The sequence below is a fragment of the Elephantulus edwardii genome, unplaced genomic scaffold (assembly GCF_000299155.1).
Source record: "Elephantulus edwardii isolate Elephantulus edwardi_28Jun2011 unplaced genomic scaffold, EleEdw1.0 scaffold00045, whole genome shotgun sequence".
Lineage (NCBI taxonomy): Eukaryota > Metazoa > Chordata > Mammalia > Macroscelidea > Macroscelididae > Elephantulus > Elephantulus edwardii.
The window spans coordinates 3778467-3804360 of record NW_006399795.1 but is presented as its reverse complement, the minus strand read 5'-3'; the positions used below and the strand labels follow the sequence as shown (position 1 = coordinate 3804360).

Genomic DNA, 25894 nt, shown 5'->3' with positions numbered 1-25894 from the left:
CTACTGCCTCCGGTCTTCTGTCTCCGATCTGGAAAACGCCATTACCACATCCTCGGCACCTGCGGATCAGAAGGAAAAAAGAGCTGAAGGGGCTGCGGCACCTGGGCACCATCGGGCCAAGGCCAGAGGACCACCAGCTGCAGACTGGAACGTCGGCCCACTACTAGCCAAGTGCAAAGCGTTCCAAGGAAGCCCAGCTTCGCCAGGGCCTCCCTACAGCCTGGCCTGGGGGCTCAGCAGTCTGTTACAGGGCACAGGTTCAGAGGTCAAGCGGACAAGAACCCAGGGCCTCTGGTCTGGCTCACACCCTGTCCACGACTACCAAGGCCAGGAGTCCTTTGGAAACCTTCCTTCTCAAGACTCCTGGCTTGATCCCTCCGGAGGCTCTCGCTCCTCCTGATTCCCACCAGCCATTCCTCCCTGTGTGGAACAGCATTTCCCATGTCCAAACCCAACAACACCTGCTCCAGGGAGCTGGGCAGGCTCGCTTCCAGCTGGGCTATCGCCTGGTTCCTGTGGAGACAGATACTGGCCCCAATCTTTATATTATTATTTTTCTAATCTTGAATTTGAGATTCAGGGCCAGGCACTCATGAAATCACTTCCTTTGTCTTGTTTTCCAGAAGACAGGCTCTGACATGCAGCCAGGAAAGGCAGAGGGAGGAGGGAGAATGCATGATGCTAACCGGCTCTACCACCCCAGCTCCAGGGACAGAAGGGACCGAGTGGGGGCCGAGGCTCCAGTAGGGTTCACCTTCCTCCCTGTCCTGTTCTGAGAAGTGCAGTTCTTCTGTGCCCCACGTGCCTTTTGACAGAATTTTCTATGTATTAGAGGAATCCTTCCAGGGGAAGGGAAAGGTCAACATAGCAGCCACAGGAAAAGCCTCTGGGGTGGGTGGCTGGCCTGTGGATGTGCACAGTGGGGCTTCTGCACGTGAAAGAGGCTGGGGAAGAGGGCAAGACTCCAGGCCCCTAGGCATTGTGCTGGCAGGCTTGTCCACACTATAAGGGTGTCTACCCACCCCCACTCCCACTCCACTGGTGGCTTCTTCCTAACTACTAGGAGGTGTAGAAACACTGGCTCTGGAGGGCAAGGACAGGAGGCCTCACTGCGCGGTCCTTCTTCAACTTGGCATCAAGGTGCTACTTTGAGAACTCATCTGTCCCCCACCCATCGTTCCTGCCATTGCCTCAATTCCAGAAAAGGAAATACTGGTCACGAACAGTCAACTCTGGTTCCTGGCAACCCCAATTGTGACTGTGTGGGAGTAGAACTGTGCTGCATAGGGTTCCATGGCCCTGGCCTTTTGGAAGCAGATGGCCAGATCTTTCTTCTGAGGTACCTCTGAGCAGGTTTGAATTGACAAGTTTCTGGTTAGCAGTGAAGCATTTAACTGTACCTCCCAGGGGCTCCTTGAAAAGGGAAATTAGCTTCCAAGAAGGAATATTAATCATTAGGCTTCCTGGGATGTGGCTCTTTTGCCTGGGAAGTCCAACAATCCTTCCCTTCACTTTTCTGGAACATTCTGTCCTCAGCTCATTCCTGGGACCACGCAGTATTACTGCAGGCAGAATTTTCCTAGCAACCACCGAATCCAAGATGACATCATACTGTGCATGGCAGCTGAGCTGGTTACCTAACAGACGCGATGCTTCCCTTCTGAGAACTGCCTCCCAGCCCACTAACGGGGAGGGGACTGGCTGGTGGCCATGACAGGGGAGGTGACAGCAGAAGATGCGAGAGGGGCAGCGAGCAGAGGCAGCCCGCTTGCTTCTTCCCTGGGCCTTCTTCTCCTGGTCTTTCTCGCAGGGACCCTGGGCCTCCTGAGAGAGCTGCAGGTCCAGAAATAGCACAACTGCCTGGGGGATGGAGAGTTCACAGAGGGAGTGGTCATCCTCTCCTGCTTCTCCTCAGAGGCCACAGCCTTGCCCTGGGGCTTCCGACCAGTATATACCTGTCCTTACTCTGAGTGCTGGAGAAGGAAGTTACCTTCTCAAGGTCTCACAGAGATCTTGGTGACTATTTCACAAGGCATTTGAACTGCACACTCTTTTAAAAAAATAAACACCCCAACACTGCACGTTTTCTAAGAGTCCCACCTTCCCACACTGCCGGCTGGTTACCCCTTTCTGGCTGGGGCAGGAGGGCAGCGAGGGATAGGGCCTCCTCCGTGCCATCATTTCTAGAGGCTCCTGTTCTGCTGCAGAGGACACAGGGCGTAGGCAGGGCTGCTGCCCATCCCACACCCCGCTCTGTTGTTAAACAGCTGTGTTTCTTTCCTTTCCCTGGGGATGTGCTCTCTGTGGATAGAGAGAGTTGGCTCTTCTAGAGTAGCATTCTCCGACCTGGTGTGGTGTGTCATTCAGCAAGGCTCTGGCCAGGGACCTGGCAGGTCTCTAGCCTGGAATGCTAAGCTTCACTCTTCTCTATGGAATCTGAGCCAGTCACCTAACAGTGAGAGACAATGGCTTATGGGAGGACCCCCACCCAGTACATGGAGGACCCCTGGCTTCAGTGTCTGACCAACCCGTCTCATGTGCAGCTGCCACCAGCCATTTGTTCGGTGCAAGCTTATGTGTTGCCTGATGTTGGAACTGATGTTTCAGCAGAGCTTCCAAATGAAGACGATCTAGGATAGAAAGGCTGGCATTCTAGTTCTGGAAATTGGCCCATGAGAACTTGATAGATTCCAATAGTCCAAGCAGCAAGTTAGCAACTACGGGGACGGCGTGGGCCTGGCCAGCACTTGTTCCACTGTGCATGGCGAGTCTGAGTCTGGGGCTGACTCAACAGCAAACACCACACCCATCAGGGGAATTGAGATGCTCAGTTGAGAGTCAGTCCCTTTAGAGCGGCGAGGGACCTAAGAGGTGGACTGCCACCCGTCTGTCCTCCTACTTCTAAGGCTGGCATATGGCAGCTCCCTTGGGTACTGTAACTGCCTGGAAGCCCTAGACAAAGAGGGCAGTAGTTGTTGTTGTTATGTGCTGTTGAGTTGCTTGCGACTCATAGTGACCCTATGCACAACAGCCCTAAACCCTGCTCTATTCCTTTGCAATCTTATTATCTCCAACACGCCTATCCCCATTACCCCAGTGACTGAATCAATTCAGAATCCTTGCCTCCAAGGAGCAACCCGGCTTCACTCTCTCCAGGACAAACTTGTTTATTCTCCTAGCAGTCCATGATATATTCAATATTCTTCTCCAGCACCAAAGCTCAAAGGCATCAACTCTTCTTATATCATTCCTAGTCATTGTCCAGCTCTCTGAAGCACAGCAAGTAATGACAAAGACCATGGCCTGTATCAGGCACACCTTAAGTCTCCAGACTGACATCGTTGCTCCTCAGTACCTTGGAGAGGTCTCTGACAGCAGACTTTCCCAATGCAATTTGTCTTTTAATTTCCTGGCTGCTGGTACCAAGAGCAAATTAAAGCTATCAACAATCTCAAACTCTTCATCATCTATCATGACGATGCCAATCGGCCCAGTGGTGAAAATCTTTGTTTTCTTGACGTTGAGCTTCAAGCTATATTAAAGGCTGCAATCCTTGATCCTCCACAGCAAGCACTTCAGGTCCTCCTCAGTTTCAGGAAGCAGCATTGTGTCCTCTGCATAATGCAGATTGTTGATAAGTCTACCTCCAACCCTGATGCCACATTTCTACACATAGAGCCCAGCCTCGTGGATAATCTGTTCTGCATATAGATTGAAAAGATATGGAGTTAGGACACATCCTTGACACACACACTTCCCAATTTTGAACCATGCAGTGTTTCCCTGTTCTGTTCTGATGACTGCTTCCTGGTCTAAGTTTCACAGAAGCACAATCAAGTGTTCTGGGATTCCCATTCTTCACAGAGTTAGCCAGTGTGTTGTAATCCACACAGTCAAATGCCTTTGCATAGTCAATGAAACACAGATAGATATTCATCTGGTACTCTCTGCTTTCAGCCAAGATCCATCTGACATTAACTACAGATTCAGCCCACTTCCTGTCCCACCTCCCAGAGGAGATTGCATCCTTCTTACTGGTCCATTTGCTGATGGAACCTGAGTTCAGGGCATCTCTTGATCCCTTCTGAACAGATGTGAGTGAGAAAAAGAAGTGAGAGGATGAGTATTTGCTTCTGTTCTACCCTTTTAGGGAGCTCTGGTGGCCTATCCGAAGGCATGCAGTTCAAATCCACCAGCTGTTCCACGGGAGAAGGATGTTCCACGTGATTTATAGCCTCTGAAAACCTATAGCTGGATTGCCAGTTATCAGTTGATTCTAACTCAATAGCAATGAACAATAATAATAACCCTTTATAAGATAAGACTATGATTATTTATCTCTTATTGCCAGTGATTTGGAGGATTTCTTCATGTGTCTGTTAGCCATTCAAATATCTTCCTCTGTGAAAATTCTTTCCATGTCTTTTGCCCATTTTGAATTGGGTTACCAGTCTTTTTCTTGTGGTGGTCCAGGAGTATTCTATAAACTTTCATTATAAGACTCTTGTCTGAGATGGTATTGCCAAATGTTTGTTCCCAGTTGGTAGGTTTTCTTTCACTCTATTGGAAAAAGTTTTTGATGCACAAAGGTATTTAATCTTTAGAGAGTCCCGTTCATCAATTTTATCCTCTTCAGACTGTGCATTTCTGGCTGTATTTGGCAGTCTCTTTATATTGTAAACTAGGCATTCTAAGCTTGATCCCAGTTTATTTCTTATGAACTTTGAATTGAGAAGTTGTGGTACATTCATACAATGGAATACTAGGCAACACATAGGAGTAACGATTTAGTAAATTGCTAACTTGGGAGGGACTGGAGAGCATTATGCTGAGTGAACTAACTCAGTCCCACAAAGACAAATGGTATAAAACCATTACTGTAGAATGAATATGAGGATCTGGGGGCAGGGGGCAGGAGCAGAGGTGTTAATCATAAGGTTGCACAATTCAATAGGGTGGGAAATGTGAAGGAAATAAGAAGGATCTTGTGTGAAAAACAATGTATTTGAACTTTGTAAATAAATCAGTATTAAAAAAAAAAGGCTAGCTTGAAGTAGCCATTACCAGAAGAAAAAACATGAGCCTGATATTTCTTATGAATATGGATGCAAAACTCCTTAACAAAATAGTAGCAAATCAAATCCAACATCATAAAAAAAGAATTATGCACCATGATTAAGTGGAATTATCTGGGAATAGCAAGGTCGATTAAGTAGCTGAAAACCAATTACTGTAATACACTTCATCAATAGAATTTTTTTTAAATAATCATATGATCATCTCAACAGACATGGAAAAAGCATCTGACAAGATAACATCCTTACATAATGAAAACACCCAACAACCAGGACTAGAAGCCAGTTCCTTGAGTCTAATAAAGAGCACCTACCTGATATACTTAATGGCTAAAGAGGTTTAGGCTTTCCCTAAAATCAAGAATAACAAAAGGAAATCTGCTCTTCTTATTTCTATTCAACTTGATACTGGAGGTTCTGGCCAGGGCATTGTTGCTGTTGTTGCTATGTGTCTCGAGTCACCTGCGACCCATGGTGACCCTATGTACAGCAGCTCTGAACCCTGCCCTGTCCTGAGCCAGTCTCACTAATTCCAACACACTAACCCCTATTGCCCCAGTCACTGTATCAATCCATTTCATCACAAGACTTCCCATCACACTAAAACAGAAAACCAGATTCCAAGCCACTGTCCACAAGCTCCACTAGGATCTGATCTCTGGATGTCTCTTCATGTCCTTGTAGGAAGGCCCAGCCCTCTCACTCTGCCCCCCAGGCTGTCTTCCAAACACCTTCATTCTGGTTGGCCCCTTGCTGAGAATGTTCTCTTCCACCTCAGATATACAGAACCAGTATTTTGACAAGATCTACCGGGTGATTCTTATGCAAGTTTAATGCCCTGTTTCAAATATATGCAATTTGCCCCTCAGGACCTTTGCACCTGCTCTTCCTCACATTCATTTCACAGCTCTCCCACTTCCTGTCAGTCTCTGTTCATGTTTCCCCTCAGAGAGGGTTTCCTGACCCCAGCTTCTGGATTCACAAAGAAGAAATGCGGGGCACATACCCCATAACAACAAAGCTGTGATGAGTGCTTAAACCAGACAAACTTCACGCAGAGATCAGTTGCTTGTGCATTTTGATTTGTGTACTATTTCCTCTTCCTGGAAAACACCACCTTTCTCCTTGAAAAATACAAAATAAATAAGAACCCTTTCCAGGTCCCTAATAATCACCTTTCCCACGTGTGTGCCTAATAGATAAATGGTTCCACAAACTTCTTTATGATTCAACCTTTTTCCATATGTGCCTGTCTCCTTTTCATTTGCAGCAAGAGAAATAATGTCTGGTCATCCACTGGTTGCCTCTGAGTATTTTTATTAGGAGCATGACAAGGAAGCCTTGGGTCCAACTGGGACCTTGGGTGCTAACAGTCTCACATCTTCTGAATCCAGATTGAATTTGCGGCAATTCCCTAAGGCATAGTAGGGCTCAATAAATATTGCAGAATACACAAGCAGAAAGTGCTTACTTTGTAGAAGAGGAACCTGAAGCTTAGAGAGACAAACATTTTGGCACGTCTGGGCAGAGGGAGGACTCAGGGCTCCAATGTCCCTGGTTTCACAGTATGGCACACATTCAGGAGAAAAGCAAAAACTGTCCTGCCTGGACCCCAGGGACCTGTGCTGCTCAGGCCTCCCACAGGGACTCAATCAAGCCATCTCTCCCTGTCAGGATGAAAACAAGACCCAGGGTCACAAAAAGCAAAACCCAATCAACAGATGAAGCAATAGACAAAATGTGGTCTACGCATACAATGGATCATTAACTGTCCAGCTGTCATTGGGTCGATTCCGATCCATGGCAATGCCAGTGTGCGAGCAGAACCGGTCCTCCACAGGGTTTCTACGGAAACTTTCTGGGAAGACGATCACCAGGCTTTTCTTCCAAGGTACCTTTAGGAGGTTTGTAGACACAAACTTCCAACCTTTTGGCTAACAGCCAAGCATGCTAACAACTACGTACCCCATAATGGATTACAATTCAGCCTTAAGAAGGAATGAAGTTCTGACACATACCACGATATGGATGAAACCTGAGAACATGCCGAGGGAAGGAAGTCAGGCACAGAAGACAATCGTCCCACTTGGGTGAATTATCCGACACAGACAAACACACAGATAGAAAGGAGATGAGGAGATGAGGAGGGGCGAGGGGGAACAGGGAGGCACTGCTGTATGGGCAGGGTGTTGGCTTGAGGAGATGACAACATTCTGGAAATAAATGCTGGTGACAGTTTGCATGATCCTGGGAGTGTAACTGTTGGTGTTGGGTGCTGGGCTGACACTATGATTCACAGTGAGCCTCTGAACAGCAGTTCTGAACCTTGCCCTGTCTGGTCATCCCCACTATCTTTGATATGCACTGTTCCAGTCACTGTGTCAACCCATCTTGTAGAGTGTCTTGCTGAGGGTGGATGGAACTGGTGTCACTGAAGTGTAAAGCCCCCCACCATGGAGCCTGTGAATCTGTACAAGGGGAGATAGCCCACCTTGTTCGCATGGAGTGGCTGGCAGATCTAACCACAGACTTTCAGTTAGCAGAGCACCATGTGATACCCTAAGTCATCAGAGAAAACCAGCTAAAATGGTACACTTTAGATTGTGTTTTATCACAGTTAACATCAAACAAAGAAAAATGCCAAAGCAGACGAGGGCTGTCATGAAGAAAACTCAGTGTGAAACTCGCAGCACTAGCCTGTGTTCCCCCACCTGACTCCTGGCCCTGCTCCCTGCCCCACGGCTCACCCAGGGCAGGAGCAGGGCTACAGGAGGCTGGGGACACAGTTCTCAGGGCCAGGGCATGACACCCAGCCTCTCAGCCCACGTCCAGTGCCAGCTCTGTCCCTTTAACAGAATCCAGTCAAGTGACTGGAGAGAGAAAAATGACAAGTATGCAGGAGCTTAAACACGGGCGAGGCAGACAATGGGATCACTGGTCCGTTTGCAGGCTCATGGTGAGCTGGGAACAGCCGCGCCAGCCAGCAACGGGCACTTGCCTACCATCGGCCCATGTTCTTGGCTTCCTGGAAGGATCAACATGGCCTTCAGGGGCTGCAGTGCTCCCTGTACCAAGCAAAGCCCCTCAGGGGCCTCTGACAGCCCCAGAGGCTACTGAGGATCACTCCTGCTCTCCGAGCCCTCAGTTAAAGTCTTGCAAAGGTTCTTCATCAAGCCACTCAGCAGTGAGGCACGTTCCCTGACTGCCAGGGTGAGTGCCTATGGATCCCTGGCTACACGTTTGGTTTGATGAGTGTTGTTATCGTTAGGTGTCATCATCAAGCCTGTTCTGATTCATGATACCCCATATTACTGGGGGGGGGGAGCTGTAACCTTTCATCCACATCAACACCCATGGGAACAGCAGTCAAGAAATAAACAGATGTGTTGCACTGGGGAACTTGAGTGTCAAGGACCTCTACAAAAGGCGAGAGAGCAACAATGTCACTGGTCACTGTAAAGGCTAAGAAGAGCCCGATTCAAGCTAAGGTATTTCTTAAAAAAATTTTCAAATTTTTTCATATAACTCCTATTTACAAAGTTTGAATACATTGTTTATCACAAAAGATTCTTCCCCCCACCCACCCACTGAATTATGCAACCCTATGATTAACACAAAATTGGGAAGGGCATATGCCAGGGATGCATCCTATCTCCATACCTTTTCAACCTGTATGCAGAACAGATTATCTGGGAGGCTGGGCTCTACGAAGAGAAATGTGGGGTCAAGATTGGTGGACGATTTATCAACAATCTGTGTTATGCAGATGACACAACCCTGCTTGCTGAAAGTGAGGAGGACCTGAAGCACCTGCTGCAGAGGGTCAAGGACTGCAGCCTACAATATGGATTGAGGCTCAATGTCAAGAAGACAAAGATTCTCACCACTGGACCAATTGGCAGCATCAGGATGGATGGTGAAGAGATTGAGATTGTTCATAGCATTAGTTGCTTGGCTCCACAGTCAACACTCTTGGCACCAGTAGCCAGGAAATTAAAAGGCGCATTGCCATGGGAAAGTCTGCTGTTAGGGACCTCTCCAAAGTGCTGAAGAGCAATGGTGTCTCTCTGGAGACTAAGGTGCATTTGATACAGGCCATGGTCTTTGCAATCACTTGTTATGCATCAGAGAGTTGGACAATGACCAAGGAGGATAGAAGGAGAATTGATGCCTTTGAGCTGTGGTGCTGGAGAAGAGTATCGAGAATACCATGGACTGCTAGGAAAACAAACAAATTCATCCTGGAAAGGGTTAAACCGGATGGCTCCTTGGAGGCAAGGATTCTGAGGGTCCGTCTAACATATTTTGGACATGTTGTGAGGAGAGACCGGTCCTTGGAGAAGGACATCATGCTTGGGAGGGTGGAGGGACGGTGCAAGAGGGGAAGGCCCTCTATGAGGTGGATTGATTCAGTGACTGGGATAATCGGGATGGGAGTGTCAGAGACAGTGCAATTGGCACAGGACCGAGCAGAGTTTAGGGCTGTTGTACATAGGGTTGCTATGAGTCGCAAGTGACTCGACGGCACATAACCACAACAACGTGATTAACACCCTACTTCCCATCCTCATCCCTCTCTTTCCACCCGCCCTGGATCCTCATATTCATTCTACAATAATGGTTTTATACAATATGTGCCCTTGTAGGATGGAGTTACTTCACTTAGCATAATGCTCTCCAGTCCCTCCCAAGTTAGGTAGTAATTTACAAAATGATTGCTCCTGTGTTCTGCGTAGTATGGATGTACCACAACAATTTGCTTCCTAGTCATGTGAAAGTTGGACAATGATTAAGGAAGACAACTCAATACCTTTGTGTTGAGGTGTTGGAGAAGTGTACTGCATATGCCACGCATTGCTGTTGTGTGCTGTCAAGTCGCCTGAGACTCACAGTGACTAGAGAACAAGTCTGTCTTGGAGGCAGTGCAAACCAGGGTGCTCCTTGGAGACAAGGATCGTGCAACTTCGTCTCACACACTCTGGGCGTGTCACCAGGAGAGATCAGCCATCACGCTGGGAAAGGTGGAGGGTCAGAGAGGACTCTCAACAAGGTGGACTGACACAGTGACCCCAACAATGGGCTCTAGCACGTCAGAGGTCACGAGGATGGTGCAGGAGAGGGCAGGGTGCAGGTCTGTTGTTCACAGGGTCACGGAGTTGCAGTGGCGTCCATGGCACCTAACAACAATAACAATCTTCACAGGAACGGATCCCCAGATATTTTCCCTAAAAAAGGCACAAGATGAGTTTGAACAACCAGCCTTTAGGCTAGTAGGTAGGGAAGAAGAGGCTCAAGCGAGCTGTAGCTCCAAAGGCTGAGGGTGGTATGAGGGCAAACAGGACACCTGTAGGCAAATAACCCTGCCTTTCCCTAGGAAGCTCAGCGAGCTCTTACATTTCCACCCACTGAGAGCAGAACCTCCTGTCTCCCAAGGTGCAGGAATGCTAGAAATGGGAACTAGGATTCTTATCTTCTAAGGTGTGCTGGCGGAAGCAGAGCCCTTATCTAAGCTGAACCAGGTGGAGGTGAGGGCCTACCGACAGGGAGAGTCCCGAATCTGCATAAGGAGGCGCATGCTGGCCCCAGGCTGCTCTCAGAACTAAATCAAGTGTGGGCTTGGTGGGCTTTCTCAGCTGGGAAGGGCTCTGTCCTGAAAAGATGGATGGGGAACCTTCTAGCTGTGGGGTTCCTCATTTTACCCCATAAAAGCACCTGGGTGTGGGACTGGAGGAATAGGTGGACCTGCCTCTGCTCCACAGGCCTGGCTCTGCCAAATCCAGTTCAGACCTGCTCTGAGCTGGCCTGTAGATGTAGTCAGAACTGACCCAGTTCAGTGACCAATCAGAGGGTTTTCAGAGACAGTTAATCACATGGAAGGAGATTGCCCATCATTCTCCAGGGAGCAGCTGGTGGCCTCGAACCACATGCCTTTGGGATTGCAACACAGCTTCTTGCCACTAGGTCACCCAATGGGGAACACCCTTCTAAAAAAAATTGTCCTGCAGTGCAGTGTAATAACAGTAATTTTTAAAAAATCTTGGTCCAGCTTCCAAAGGCTTGCAACCCACAGGAGGCCTCATAGCCTTGTATGATGTCACTGGAGAAAAAGGAGACATGGAGTCTGGTGTCCCATGACACGGAACTCTAGAGACCAGGAATTTTTGCAGGGACCTCCTCTAGTTGTTGCTAGGTGCCACTGAATTGGCTTCAACTCACAGCCATCCCGTGTCCGACAGAACAAATCCCTTCCTGATCCCTATCCTCACAGTGTCTGCTGTGCGTAAGCCCATTGCTGCGGCCACCATATCAATTCATCTCGTTGAGGGTCTTCCTCTCTCCAAGTACTGATGATATGCCCAATGTATAGGAGGAAGCATCATTTCGAGGAAGCATATGGGCTTCATTTCTTCCAGGACAGATATGTTTGTCCTTTTGGCAAACCATTACATATTTGATACTTTTCTGCAACATCACAACTCAAAGGCATCAATTCTTCACTCTTTTTTATTCTTTATCCAACGTTCACATGCATGTGATGAAAAATGAGAATACCATGGGGTAAGTTGCACTGTAGTCTTTCCACTGACATTCTTGCTAAAGGGGTCCTTTTGTTTGATTTCTTGATGGTTGGCTTTCATGGATTCTTTTTTTTAATTCTTATCATTCATATATTTTAAAAAATATGCAACGCTTCACGAATTTGAGTATCATCCTTGTGCGAGGGCCTTGCTTATCTTCTCTGTATCGTTCCAATTATGTGCTGCTGGAGTGAGCACTGGCGTCCACAGCCATTGACTGTGGATTCAAGTAAATAAACAAGCGTCATGTTGTTTACTGGTCCGGCTGTGAGGAGTCTTGTTTTCTGCAGTACCCTAGACCCAGCTTCCCAAGACCTGTCAGTCTGGTGGTATAGGGAGCCACTGTGGCATCTTCCTCAAGGACCCACAGTAAGCCCTACACTGCGGACCATCTGGAGTTTTCCATGACTGCTCAAAGGTCGGAGTTCAAGTCTGCTTCTCTCTAGGGCATTCAGAGAGCAAGGTGCTTACCTAGAGGACCTTGGAACTCCCCTGGACTCTACCATACTGCTTAGTTTTTGTTGTTGGATCCAATGGCACAGGAGAAGACTGCCCCTCTTTCTCCAGTGGTGCATCTGGTGGATTCAAACCGCAAGCCTTCAGGACTGCAGCACAGTTTCTTGCTGCTAAGCCACCAGAGCTCCCTCCTTCCTCCTACTTAGGAAACAGGAAGTTCAAACAATTCCCAAACCTTGAGACTCCAAGTTCCCACGTCTGATGGGGGCAACTCTGCAGTTCACCATCAGTGCAGGGAGCTAACGTGGGCTATGTGTCCTGGGACCCCGGGAAGCCACGCCGAGGACCCACCCTCCATGCACCTGCCATCCCAGGCTGGAGAGAGAACTATGCCTTCAAGCTGCCCGGGATGATCCCATTCTGGATATTCTATCTCCTTCTGGACCTTCTGATTTTGGAGGCAGTGCTGTGTTCTCCCCCTGAGCTCATTATCTTGCTGTCAACATCAACTAGCGTCAGCTGCCCAGCTACTCAGCACGGCAGTGGCCCAGCAACCAGCTCTCAGTCTGCAGAAATGAACCAGCAGCAAGCTTGCCTGGGAAAAGAGGGCACAGCCATGACAAAGGGGAAAAGTATCCAGTGGGATGAGCCTTGGCCATGGCCAGGACTGGCTTCTCCCTGCCCATCCAAACCCGCTAGGAAAAGGCACTGTTTTTAGCTGCCAGCTGGGGTTCTGCTCACCTGAGCTCTGATGCTCCAAGGGTCCCAGGGGGCGACTTTTTACCCAGAGACAGCACAGCACTCTGGTTGCTATGGGGACAGCAGCCCTTGATCCACCAAGGTCTCAGCAGCTAAAGCGGGTACCAGGCTTAGAGGCGCCTACTGGGCTCCAGGCTGACAACCAGAATCACCAAGCACTCGAGGCCATGAGTGAGCTCGGGGGCTGGGATGAGGACGGGGCTGAGATGAGAAGCACTGGGCTCCTGTACCTACCAGCCAGTGGCGCTCCCAGGCTTAATGGAGGACAATGGTAGCAGGATCTAGACATGGGTATAAAGCCAGGATCTGGGTCTAGGTCTGACTCTGGGTGTCCATTGTTACTGTCATGTATCATCAAGTCAGAAGTGACTTATAGCTGATCCTCCAGTGAGGTTTTCAGAGGCAGTAAATCACACAGGAGATAATCGTTCATCCTTCTCCTGTAGAGCTGCTGGTGGATTCAAACCATGGTTGACAGCCCAGTGCCTTACCACTGGGTCCCTAGGACTCCCCTTCATGCCTTGGGATCAAGGAAAGCTCATATCCATTTTGCCTCATATAGTTTCCCTACTGTAAAATGTAATGCTTATCATCTGTCTCATTGATCTAACAGATTACGATGACATCAACTGCATGGCATGTAACACCAAATATCCCCACTAAGATGTAAGCTCTCCCAGAGCAAGTAAGCCTTTGAATGGGCAGAATCTAAGAGCCAAGGTGGGCCTGTCCCTCCAGGATTCAGTTCTCTTCATCCCCACATATTTTCAAAGTTCAGCAGACACCAATCTCCTTACGGGTTTGTTTAGAATGCAGATGCCCAGGCTCTGACTGTCCTGATTCAGAAAGGCCGGCACACAGCCAGCAACCCACACTTGTAACCAGTGTCCTTGCTGACGGAGATGTAGGCGAACTACAGTCTGAAGACTCGGTGCTACACGCTGCCCCATGGCCTTAGTCCCCAGAAGCTCGTCCCTTCTCTGGCAACACTCTGAAAGAGACGCCTGTCCTTGCTCCTGCCATGTGTTCATGTTCCATTCGCTCCCAACCCACAGAGCTGGCTTCCAGCCCTGGCTCTACAGAAGTTGTTTTGGTAAAGATCACCAGTGGCCTCCTGATTGCCAGGTCCAGTGGACACACAGACGTGCTGACCCTGTTCCTTTCAGGTTCCGGTCCTCCTGCCTTCACTCTGCCTGTGGTTCCCAGCCCCTGGCGCCCCACCTCTGTGAGCCACCGCTGGAATGTGCTGCTTCACCTAACTGTCACCCTCTAGCCTTAGCTTCTCTGCTCTGGAGCCCTCACCCTGCAGTCCTTGCTGAAGAGGGCAGCAACTTGGCCCACCCGTTGGCCATGGTGCCATCTGAATCTACTTTTCCCATAGCCACTCAGCGCCTGCCTCGCCAGTCCTACAGGGCCATGTGGGGTAAGCTGAAGTCATTAGGGTAGACGCTCTCCCCATGTGGGGAGCTCTGGTGGTGCAGTCTGCAGGGAGTTTTACTGCTAACCCAAAGGTCATGCTGCTTTGACAGTTTGAGTTCATCAGCAACTCCTCAGGAGAAAAATGGGCAATCCTCTCCTGTGAAGATTTACAGCGTCAGGAACTCTCTTGGAGGGTGACCTATGAATTGGTTCTGACTTGATGACTAGAAACTGAGTAATCCCATATGACTGCTATCATTATAACTGACACACAGAGAGATGTCCTGGGAAATGAGCCCTGTGCATACATGCCAAGGAACTCTAAGAACTGCCAGCAACACCACAGGCTAAGTGAGGCCTGGAATGTGCTCTCTCCTTACAGCCTTCAGAGGGAGCCTGGTCCTCCTAACACCATGATTTTGGAGTTCCAGTCTCTAGAATGATGAGTTAATATAGGTCCCAGTTCACAGCACTTTGCTCCTGAAGCCCCAGGACACCAGCGCACCTCAGTGTCTACACACACCTGGATCAAAGCTCAGTTCACAGGGCACCTCCCCATACAGCTGCGGAGGTGGGTTTCCTGTTCCTTCAGCATCAGTCACACTTTAAGGTCTCTGCGTAGGGCAAGTGGTTTGTGCTTTTCCAGAAAGTAACCAAAAAGTTGGCAGTTCAACGCCACACAGTGGCACTGGGAAAGAGAGGCCTGGTGTGCTCCCATAAAGATTCCAGACAAGAAAATCCAGTGGAGCAGCTCTACTCCATAATGCATTAAAGTCACCGGAAAATTCACAACAGGATTAGCCAGGCGGTGACCTGTGCGCCTCAAGCTTTTGATGTGTCTCTCCATGAATCTGTTAAACCTCTGGGACAAGGTTGTCTTCTCACACACAGCAAGGATGGGCAGTGTGAGGGGAACTGTCCAATTGCTGAACTGAGCATGCACGATGCACCTTCCCTATGATAGGGACCCTTTCTTGGCAGGGTACCAGGGGTTAACATAGTCCTATCAAGGGCTTTGCAGTCTCTCAAGCATTATTTGCCCCTAATTCTAAGCAATGGAGCACAATACACTGACAACAGAAGACCTGGAGCAGGTCCTCAGCCCGAGAGCTAAATCAGGCTACTGCCTTGCATTCTGGATCCTGCCTTGGATTTCTTTTTCCTCCCTTCTTCTTTTAATCTTTTTTTTTTTCTGTGACACAAGTTGTCACACACCAAACCTTTCTGCTTGACTGCCCAGTTTTGAGACTCTGCACACCTGACTTTTTGGTTTAGCTGTATTATTATTAGCTTGTAGGTAATTCTTGTGTCAGTGTTGATTAAAGTTAAGTAAGATTAGCTTTGAATCCCATGGACTGGAATTCTCTCTGGGCCTGACTGTAATTTCAGTTCAAGGCTTGTTATCTATTGCCTGGAGCCTTGGGCAATGGCTCAAAGTGCTCCCCAGAGTGTGGAGAGAGGGGACCAAAAAACCCCAGTAGATACCCCAGTAGTGGGGGATGGGTACCAAGAAGGAGCCCATCTGGCTGCCTGCAGAGGAAAGTCACTTGTCTGAACTTGACCTCCAGGGGCTGGGTCTCATCTCAGTAAACATCTACTCACTGCCAGGAGTGGGGCCACGGTCGACTGTGAAGGAGCCTGGTTCAGCACCAAGTTGCCAACTGAAAGGTGGGGAGTTCAAACCTACCTTGCAGCTCTGTGGGAGAAAAACCTAGCAACCTGCTTTTATAAAGAGTGCAAACCAAGGAAACCCCTATGGGGAAGCCCTACCCTGTCACATGGGGTCATTATGAGTCAGAAACGGATTCCAAGGTACGTAACAACAGCAAGTGAATGTAAACAGCACAGAACCCAGCTCCAGGGAGCTCTTGGCACAACTTGATTATGTTTACAGGAGCTCTGGGAGCTGGGAGGTGGACTGGGAAGGGGTCAAAGAGGGTTTCCTGGAGGAAGGAAATGAACAGAGGCTTCCAGGAAGAACTTCCTGTGCTTGGTTGTAAGATGAGGAAGCAAATGTCAACCCCTCCAGGGCTGAGATAAAGAGGACGGGGTTCTGGTGACTTGTACAGTGTCAGGCCATTTCCCCAGAATTGGCTCTTTGCTGGCTTCTCTATGATCACAGCCCTTTAACAGTGTTCCCAAGCAGACCTCAGAAAAAGAGTGACCTATTTTAGGATCTGTGATCAAAAATCTTGAGCCAGCAGCCTAAGCCACCTACTAGGATAGCCAGAAGAGTCCAGAGAAGAGCAACCTGAGATATGACGAACCTTCCCTGACAGTCACTTAAAGAATGCATGTGCTTAGAAGTGAGACAGGCAAAAGAGCTCCCTTTAGGGGCAAGAAGGGTGGGGGAGAGGCTGAGCTCAAGGTGAGAAGCTTGCTGGGTAAAATGAGCCATGTCTAGAGGGGATCCCATAGACCCATGACACCTGGATGGAGCCTATCTGAGGCACAAGGACAGTACACAGTTCTGCAGGTGGCTATGGCGGCCTCTGCAAAGTCCCAGCTGGGGCTGGAGCTGGCTCTCCTGGGAACTCCACCCTACCCCAGCCATCCCTGTCATCCTGCTGCAGCAGGAAGTGAAGAAACTCAGAGAAGCTGCACGTTCAAAGGTGCCTACAGGTGAAGGCCCAGAATAAACACCCAGGCAGCTGGCGCTCTTCCCGATTTTTCCTGCGGCCTCCTGATTGGCACTGGCTACACTAGAGCAGTGGTGTCTAACAAAACTGTTCTTCCTGTAAAACACTCTCCTGCTTAGAAATGCAGAGTCTGTCAGTCACTTCTGGAAGTGAGCTCAAATAAAGACGACAGAGATTTACATGCAATGTTCCATGTCCACCACTGCTGGAATTTAGTTTAAAACAATATAAAATATCAAATCCACCAGATGGTTCTGCTGGAGAAGGAGGGGCAATCTCCTCCTGTACCAGTCAGATCTGATTTGATGGTACACACAAAAAATAATAAAAAAACCTCCAAAACAAAAAAAAAAACCCAATATAAAATAACGAAGATAGAAACTTACACACAATGATGGCCCACGTCCACCACCTCCTAGATTTGCACTGTGTGACTTTGAGCAAGTTATTTAACCTCTCTGAGCCTGTTTCCACCCCCTCCCTGTCTCCCTTTTCCCATTATTGTGAAAATATGCACACCAAAACATTTACCAACACACAATTCAATGGCACTGACTGAACCTTTCTCATCTGAAAGTAGCGCTCATGAGAACAGCCTCCCAGGACTGTCATTAAGAATTCACTGTGATGTTCTTTGTCTATTACTTGACAAGGAACCACACAGACAGATGTCGATAAATGCTTTCTTACACAATTAAAATAAAAAATGAGAAGCAAAAGCACCACAATAAGGGAACAGCCATTTATTTAAATGTCATACAGTCACGTGGCTGAGTACTATGCCATCACTAAACATTTTAAAAATGGTTTAGGAAAATCATCACAAGTGAAAGATAAGTTTTAAAGTAGCTATTGGAGTGTTTATACTATGGGATCCTAAGTTTACGAGAGGGAGGGGAGCTTGGTGGGTGAGGAGACATGCGTTTGTCAAAGCGCTTCTGGGAAATGTCACGAGAGGTGACAGCGATGAGTACTGTCATGCAGTAGGACTCTAGCTGCTTTCCTTCAAACTTTTCTGCTGTTTCTACTGTTCCCAACCTTCTGCAATGACTGTGCACTGTTTTATAACCGGGGGGGGGGGGGGGGGGGGCGGGGATCAATATTTGAAATACAAGAGTAGCATTAGTGATAAAAGGACTAGACTCAGCATTCTGTGCAGTCTGCTGCAGAAGGCTAGTGCTCCACATCAAGGTCTGTGGCCAGGCCCCCTCGGCAAGGCCACCTTCCCAGGGAAGATTCGAGTCTTTTGGTTCAAAGCTAGACTCTGGTTGGCTAGCGGGTCAGCACAGTCACCCTCGGGGACCAGGGAACAATGCTTCAAGAATTTATTCCCATGTCACTGCCTCTCTGGGGGCGCTGCAAGGTCCACAACATCCGGTCACTCATGTAGCCACTCATTGGCCTAGAAAATCAGAGATGACGGCAAGTCTTAATCTCAGGGAGCTGAGAGAGGCAAGTGGCTGGCCAGAGACAGGGTGGTAAGCAGCATCCCGAGCATGCAGGCTCATGGGGCGGGAAACCAGAGAAGGCCACCTGACCTGGCCTTTGCGCACAGGGAAAGGTGGTGGGTTAGGGTTGAACTCCAGCCATGGAGAGGCAAACACAGAGAAAGAAAAGGGTAAACATACATGGTTGAGACAGAAGCCGAAAGCTGCTTATTATTGTTGCTGTTGCTGGTGCGTGTCAGATGACAGGAATACACAGGGTGAAAAGAAGGGACCTGGAATTCTAATAAGAGGCAATGGTGAAAAGAACTATGCTGCAGGATTCTTTACCTTTAAGTGTTTCTACTTCCTCCTCTTCTCCAATAACTGCACATTATTTTATTACCAGGAAAACAGCCAATATCTGATATACAGAGGCAATAGGGAAGCACTGAAAGACTCTAAATGGGGGAGAGGTCAGGTGATGTCACCTTTGAGAGTCACCTAGCTATGAGACTGAGGTGGACTGGCAAGGGCAGGATGAGAGGGGAGATGCCAACCAGTAGCTCTCTGCATCTATCCCACACATGGGGTCTCCTTGAGATGGAATAGAGACCGAGGCAATTAACAACAGGCAAGAATTTGGGATCATTCTAGAATGTGGGTTTAGGCCAAGATGCAGAAGAGGACACAGGCTTGAGGTGCTTTAAAGCGGGATGAAAGGCCTTGGTCCTTAACTGGATATTAGTGTAACAGAGGCATCAAGGGTGAGCTCCTCAGGACACTGGACATTTGGCCTGCTGAGCTTGGGGTTGGGGAGTAGGGGAGGAGGTCTTCCGAGTCCACGTGCAAGGCGTTCAGCAGACAGTTGTGCACAGAGGTGTGGGCAGCAAGAGGGGGTCTGGGTTGAAGGTCTATATTTAAAAGGCATCGTTAACCAGAGCTTGCTACTGAAATCACAGGAGTATGGAATCTGGGGAGCAGTGGCATGTCTTAGAGAGAAAGAGCCGTTCACAGAAGACTGGGCAGAGGCAGGCAGAAATGGATAAAGGTCTGGAGAAGAGGAGGAAGACAGACATACAGCTCAAGAGAGGGGAAAGTTTTTCGAAGTAGATTGTCACTGGTGGTCTCAGGTCAGCAGAGCAGTGAAGCAGGATGACAAATGAGAAAAGTCCCCTTAGTATTCAGGAGGCTCCTGGAGGGGCCGGGAGAGGAGGTTGATTTAGAAACCAAGAGGATTCAGACCCATGTAGGTTTTACTATGTGAGTTCCCCACTTCTGGAACAGTATGTGGCACCCAACAGATGCTTGAAAGGATGGTGGTGGGGAAGCCTGTGGCCCAGAACCAGCTGTGATGGGTTAAGAGATGAACAGGTTCCAAGCCCACCTGCTATGCCCCGGGGTCTCAGACATTCTCCAAGTCCTAGAGGTTAAGTGTGCTGGGGTCTAAGACCAATGCTGAGTGCTATCCTGTTGATTGGACAGCTTCAGGCCTTCGATAGAGAAGTCTGAAAGCTGAAGTTATTTTTTTCAAGTCAGGGACTAGCACAAATTCCGAGCTATAGATGGAAAAGTTACCAGCAGAGGCGTTAGACAGAATAGGGCATTTACTGAGAAACAGCGCCACCTAGTGGCAGGAAGTGCTAAGATCAGGCTTCTGCTGGATCCTTACCTGCAGGCTGCCTAATCTGAGTCACAGTGTATCATTAGGTTTCCTAGGCTGTAAATCTTTACAGGACACGGTCTATATTTTCACTACAGAGAAACTGGTGAACTCAAACGGTCGGCCTTTCAATTAGTAGATTAGCAGTTAGTTACATCACACACTATAACACTCAGGCTGCTTGCTTAATCTTGTAGTTGTTAAACTGATGCCAAATACAACTCACAGCAACCCTATGAACAACAGAGCAGAACTGTGCCCTGTCCTGTGCAATCCTCACACTTCAACTTGCTGATGTTAAGTTCCATCGAGTCAGGGAGCTCTGATGGCCTAGTGGTAAGGAACTGCATTGCCATACCTAGGCACATGCTTCAAATCCTCAGCTGCTCTGAGGGAGAAAGATGGACAATCTCCTCCTGTGAGATTTACTACCTCTCAAAACCCACTGGAGGGTCAGCTAAGGGTCAGCTCTGACTCCATGATACACAGCGACAACAGCATTAATAAAAATAAAAAAGCTGTAAGTTCCATTGAGTCACCTGCAACTCATAGCGATCCTGTGTACATTAGCTCTGAATCCTGCTCTGTCCTGAGGCAATCTCATCATCTCCAACAGTTCTAATCCCATTTCTCCAGTGACTGAGTCAATCCATCTTATCCTTGGTTTTCCTCTCCTTCATCCTTCTGAGCATGACGTCCTTCTCTGAGGACTGGACCCTCCTGGCCACATGCTCAAAATATGTGAGATGGAGTTTCAAAATCCTTGACTTGGGAGCAGCTTGGTTTCACTTGTTCCAGGACAGATGTGTTTGTTCTCTTGGCAGTCCATGGAATGTTCCACACTCTTCTCCAGCACCACATCTCAAAGGCATCGATCCTTCTATCATCCTTAGTCACTGTCCAGCTCTCTGACGCATAGCAAATCATTGCAAAGACCATGGCTTGTATTGGGCACACCTTAGTCTCCAAGACAGACACTGTTGCTCTTCAGTACTCTAGAGAGGTCCCTGATAGTAGAGTTTCCCAATACAATTTGTCTTTTGATTTCCTGACTGCTAGTGCCAAGGAGTGTTGCTTGTGGAACCAAGCAAGCTGAAGCTGTTAACACTCTCTATCTCTTCACCATCTATCATGAAGCTGCCAACTGCTCCAGTGGTGAGAATTTGTTTTCTTGATGTTGAGCTTAAACTTAGTGGGCATTTTATGTCGGGGAGGGGGGCTCCCCTGCCTCCTCTGTGTGCACCTTAAGTAAGAGTCCAGGGCTCTGTCACGCAGGCAGTGCCTGAGCCTCTGACACCAGCAGGTACTGCAACTGAGCCTATTGGCTGGGAAAGAAAGCTCTGAGCTTGCTCCCACAGAGTAGAGAGACTCGGCTCATCTCCATTTGGGTTTTGTGTTTATGTGGTTTGGGTGGTGATGTCTTTAGGCACAAAAAGGAAACAGTAAGCATGTTCTTGACATTCTCCTACATGCCTCTTGTTCTCAATTGCTCCCACTCAGGCCACAGGGGCCTTCAGGGACTCCTATGAACAGTATCTTTCCATGCAGGTCTGGCCTAGGCAGCTAGGTGGCCAGCACTGTGCCCAGCAGAAAGGACCACACCCACCACACCTGCCTCCCAGGCTCCCAGCATCTCCTCCCAGACAGAAGAGTGGGGCGCTGGGCTGGACCATGGGCGGGCGGATACTCCACATCCCAGAGGGCCCTCTCAGCCACACCCGCTCCTCAGCAGCTTGGAGGCCAGGTCAGCAGCAGCTAGGGGAGGTCACTGTGACCTTAAGCCACCTGCTGGCCTTCATTCTCCCCTGTGGGGTTAACTCAACAAGAGAAAAGTCTGTGTGAAAATACATTTTCTAAAACTCCTTCCACGAACCCAGCTACAGTCAAGCCAGTGCCGCCTCGTGTGTCAATGCCCCACGTGTGTCAGAGCAGAGCTATGCTCCGCAGGGGTTGCGGTGGCAGGGGTTTTGGAAGCAGAGTTCTAGACCTTTCTTCTCAGGCACCTCTGGGGGAACTTCGGGCTCTATCTCCTTTCAGGCGCTCAGTGTTAAACATTTCTGTTACCCACGTGCCCATAATTCACAAATAGCCCCTTACTACAAAAAAGGTACTTGCGCAATATTTTTCTATTTTAACAAAATACCACAAAGTACATGACTTGGGAGGTGAAACTCTTTTATAGTAAGTACTCACCCACTCCCTCACTGCGGTTGAGTCAGAACCAGCTGACCCCTAGCTGACCCCACAGCGTGTTTCAGAGGCTGTAAATCGCATGGGAGGAGATTGTTCATTTTCCTCAGAGCTGTTGCTGGATTTGAACTTGCCACAGGGGTAGAGCCTTGGGTAGCAGGGCAACTCTCTGAGGATTCCATCACCAGAGCTCTTTACACCCTGGTATATACTCTTTTAACTAGCTACCATGCTGCTGAGAGCTGGACAATGAATAAAGACGACAGAAGAAAGTGACCTCTTTTGAGGCTGTGGTGTTGGAGAAGAGCACTGAATAGGATGGCCAAGAGAGCAAACAGATGCATCTTGGAGAAGGTGCAGCCAGAGTGCGCCTCGGAGGCAAGGACGGCGAAGCTTCGCCTCACGTATTTTGGGCATGTTGCAGGAGAGGTTCGTCTTTGGAGAGGGACATGATGCTTGGAAAGGTGGAGCGACTGTGGAAGAGAGGAAGACCTCAACCAGAAGCACTGACACAGTGACTGCAGCAATGGCTCAAGTATGTCAGAGATTGTGAAGATGGCACAGGAGAGGACAGGGTTCAGCTCTGTTGTTCATAGGGTTGCTGTGAGTTGTACTCTATTCGACAGTACTTATCAACAATACACACACACACACATACACACATCTGTGGAGGGTGTGTGTTATGAGGGGTTTTCCCCCTGTACTGACATACTTTTACAATTTATTTTGACTTTTTACATTAAGACCATTCTATTAGAAGGATTCTTATTACTTATTAATTCAAACTGAGGTTAATGTGGCTGCTGGAGACCATCTGGGGAAGAAATGTGACATCCAAAGGACCCCAAAGCCTCAGGGTTTCATGGATGGGTCAGGAGCCAGTGATGGGGGACCCAGGTGAACCCTGGGAGGGAAAAGACCCCAACAGGAGTGAGGAGTGGGTCCCATGCACAGCGCCCCCTCCCCTGTAATAGCTGCACTGGCATAGGCAGACACGGCTGGGCAGACTCGCCCCGGGAGGCTATGAGGCGCGTGCATGGCTGTCCCAGGGATGGCTGGAGCCACAGGAGTGCCTGGTCAAGATTTTGCTGAGCTGGGTGCACAGGCTGGGTCACACCCAGCATCAGAGCTCAGGAACCAGCAGGCCAGACCTGCCTGGAAAGACATGTGACTCAGGCTCGAGACACTCAGGAGACCAAGGGCTGGCTGGGGATCTAGGTCAGCTTCCAGACAAACAGTCCCCGCACGCCAGGCCTGCCCCTCACCCTGCTGGCCTCACTGATGAGCAGACACACCCATCACCACTCTGCTCTGGGAACCTGCTCACGCCTGAACACGCCACGGGGTGGAAAATCTTATGGAAAATAATTCCAGCCTGGCATAAAAGAAATAATGTATAAGGATGACAGAAGAAGAAATGATGCCTTTGAAACAGGGTATTGGAGAACAGTACTGAACATCCCATGGACTGCCAAAAGAACAAACAGCTATGTCTTGAAGAAGGTGTAGCCAGAGTGCTCCTTGGAGGCAAAGATGATAAAGCTTCACCTCTCATAGTTCAGGCAAGTTGCTAAGAGAGGTTATTCATCAGAGAGGGAAATCAAGCTTGGGAAGGTGGCTGAATGGTGAAAGAGAGGAAGACTCTCAACCAGGTGGACTGACACAGTGACTGTGGCAATGAGCTCAAGTGTGCCAGAAACTGTGAGCATGGCACAGGATAGGGCAGGGTTCAGATCTGTGTGCGAAGGGTCACTACAGTTCATACTCCACTCAACAGCACCTAATAACAACATATAAGGAATGAAAGAAGGGAAAGACTGGCTGCAGCGGCAGGATGAGCCTTCCAGAGAGGGAGAGCTCTGAGCAGCCGCCAAGGCACCCAGAGCGCCCGGCAGCCTCCTGCCACCTCTGCTCCATCAGCTGACACTTGGCTTGGTCTGCAGATTGTGCGGCTGTGGCCAACGGCGGTGACATACTGCTCTAAGCCCCAGCTCTCTTACTTACCACACGGTGGTAACGCAAATCACAGCTATTTAAATGGAACAGTGTAGACTGACTTCAGCTCACTGCTACAGAATAAACTCTCAATAAATTCCTTCTGTGAAAGAAAGACCTGGTGTCTGCTCCTGTAAAGAACGGCCAGGAAACGCTGTGCTCTGCCACATGGGGGCCAGTGAGTGGGAATCAAGTCGATGGCAATGAACGGTGAATACTAGTAACTGTCATTAGTAGGGAGTTCTAGTGGCATCGTCTGTGGTGAGCTGTGCTGCTAACCCAAAAAGCCGCACCTGTCTAGCAGCTGGAATCCACCAGTGGCTCTGAAGGAGAAAGATGGTCAGCTGATGGCAATGAGCGAGCAAGTGCACCATTATCACAACTGAGTGAGCCACCCAAAACATATCCAGTGCCCCCGGGCATAAGAAGCACTTCAGGGCCACAGGGAGAAAAGCAGGGACAGGCCTGTCTTATCACACAGGGAGATTCTGCACCTCCTGGACAGGCAGGGGTCAGGACATCGCTGAGACCAAGGGCTGTGAAAGTGCAGCAGCCAGAGCCTCTGCCACCCTCCAATTCGTGCCTCCTCCTCTGGTGGCTTAGTGGTAAGGAGCTGCTCTGTCAACTCAAAGATACATGGGTTCGAATCCACCAGCTGCTTGCTAGGCAGGAGAAAGATGGGCAATCTCCTCCTGTGCAATTTACTGTCTCTGAAAATCCACTGAAGGTTCAGCTATGAGTTGGTTTTGACTTAATAGTACATAACAATAACAAGAAGCCTAGAAGGGACCCAGTCATCTGCCCAAGTCCTTGGCTCCCACCTGGGGAAGGAGAAGGGCCAGAGAGAAGGATCCAGAGGCTCCTGGGGCCTCTGGTCTGAACGTGGCTGTGGTTTCCAGGGGCCCAGAGCTGGGAGGAAGGAGTTGTGGCACCTCCTTGTCTGCCCAACATCTTTCTCTTGTGGATTTCCAATTAAGGGGCCACCACGAGACTCACCCTGGTCGATGGAGTGCTGGGGCAGCTGGCTGAGCTGGCTGTTGACCACACCCGCGTAGGTCCGCAGGAACTCCTCCTCGCTGGCCGTCAGCTGCAGGACGAAGAGCCACAGGTGAGGGCTGAACACAACCCACAAGCGCTCCCTGAGGGCCCCACCCTGGCCCTGGCGACCCTGGTTCAGCTGGGCCTCTCTGTTCTCAGGACCTGATCTGGGCTGCAGACAGTCTTAGAGGCTTTTAGTTCCAGAACCAGAACTCCAGCTCCAAAACCTGGTTCATGATGTGCCTGAGCCTTGCCAGTGTGAACCTGAGAACGTATCTAATTGGGACTGAGGTCAGTGGAAGATGCAAGGACTTCCCTGAAGGGTGACAACCCACTGAGCCCTCTTGTTCTGAGACGCTCCGGGACCCGCTGTCTTTGCTCAGCTCTCCACACCTGCCCTCCCATTTGCCCCAGGGCCTCCTGGGAAAGAACTCTCTCAAGGGTTGGGAGATGGTCTATGGGGACAGGAAGACTGGGTGGGCACCCTGCAGCACTGTCCCCTGAGTGTGGCGCCACCCCGACCCAGTGCAGCGACCCCTCCCTGGCAGTCTGGGGCACTCACGTTTGAGCCCATCTTCCGCAGCATGAGCAGGACTCGCACCTTCTGCTGAATGTACATCTCCTCCGGACTCTTCCCGGGAGCCCCCTCGCGGTTCAT

The 25894-nt window shown here is 49.3% G+C and overlaps 1 protein-coding gene across 1 annotated transcript; it reads right to left on the bottom strand.

Moving 5' to 3' along the window:
• On the bottom strand, positions 1 to 25894 carry CTNNBIP1 (catenin, beta interacting protein 1). The gene is made up of 3 exons (XM_006885771.1): positions 25799 to 25894; positions 25195 to 25285; positions 1 to 59 (listed from the first exon to the last, which is right to left on the bottom strand). Exons 1-3 carry the CDS (start codon positions 25892 to 25894, stop codon positions 1 to 3), a joined length of 246 nt encoding a protein of 81 aa, XP_006885833.1.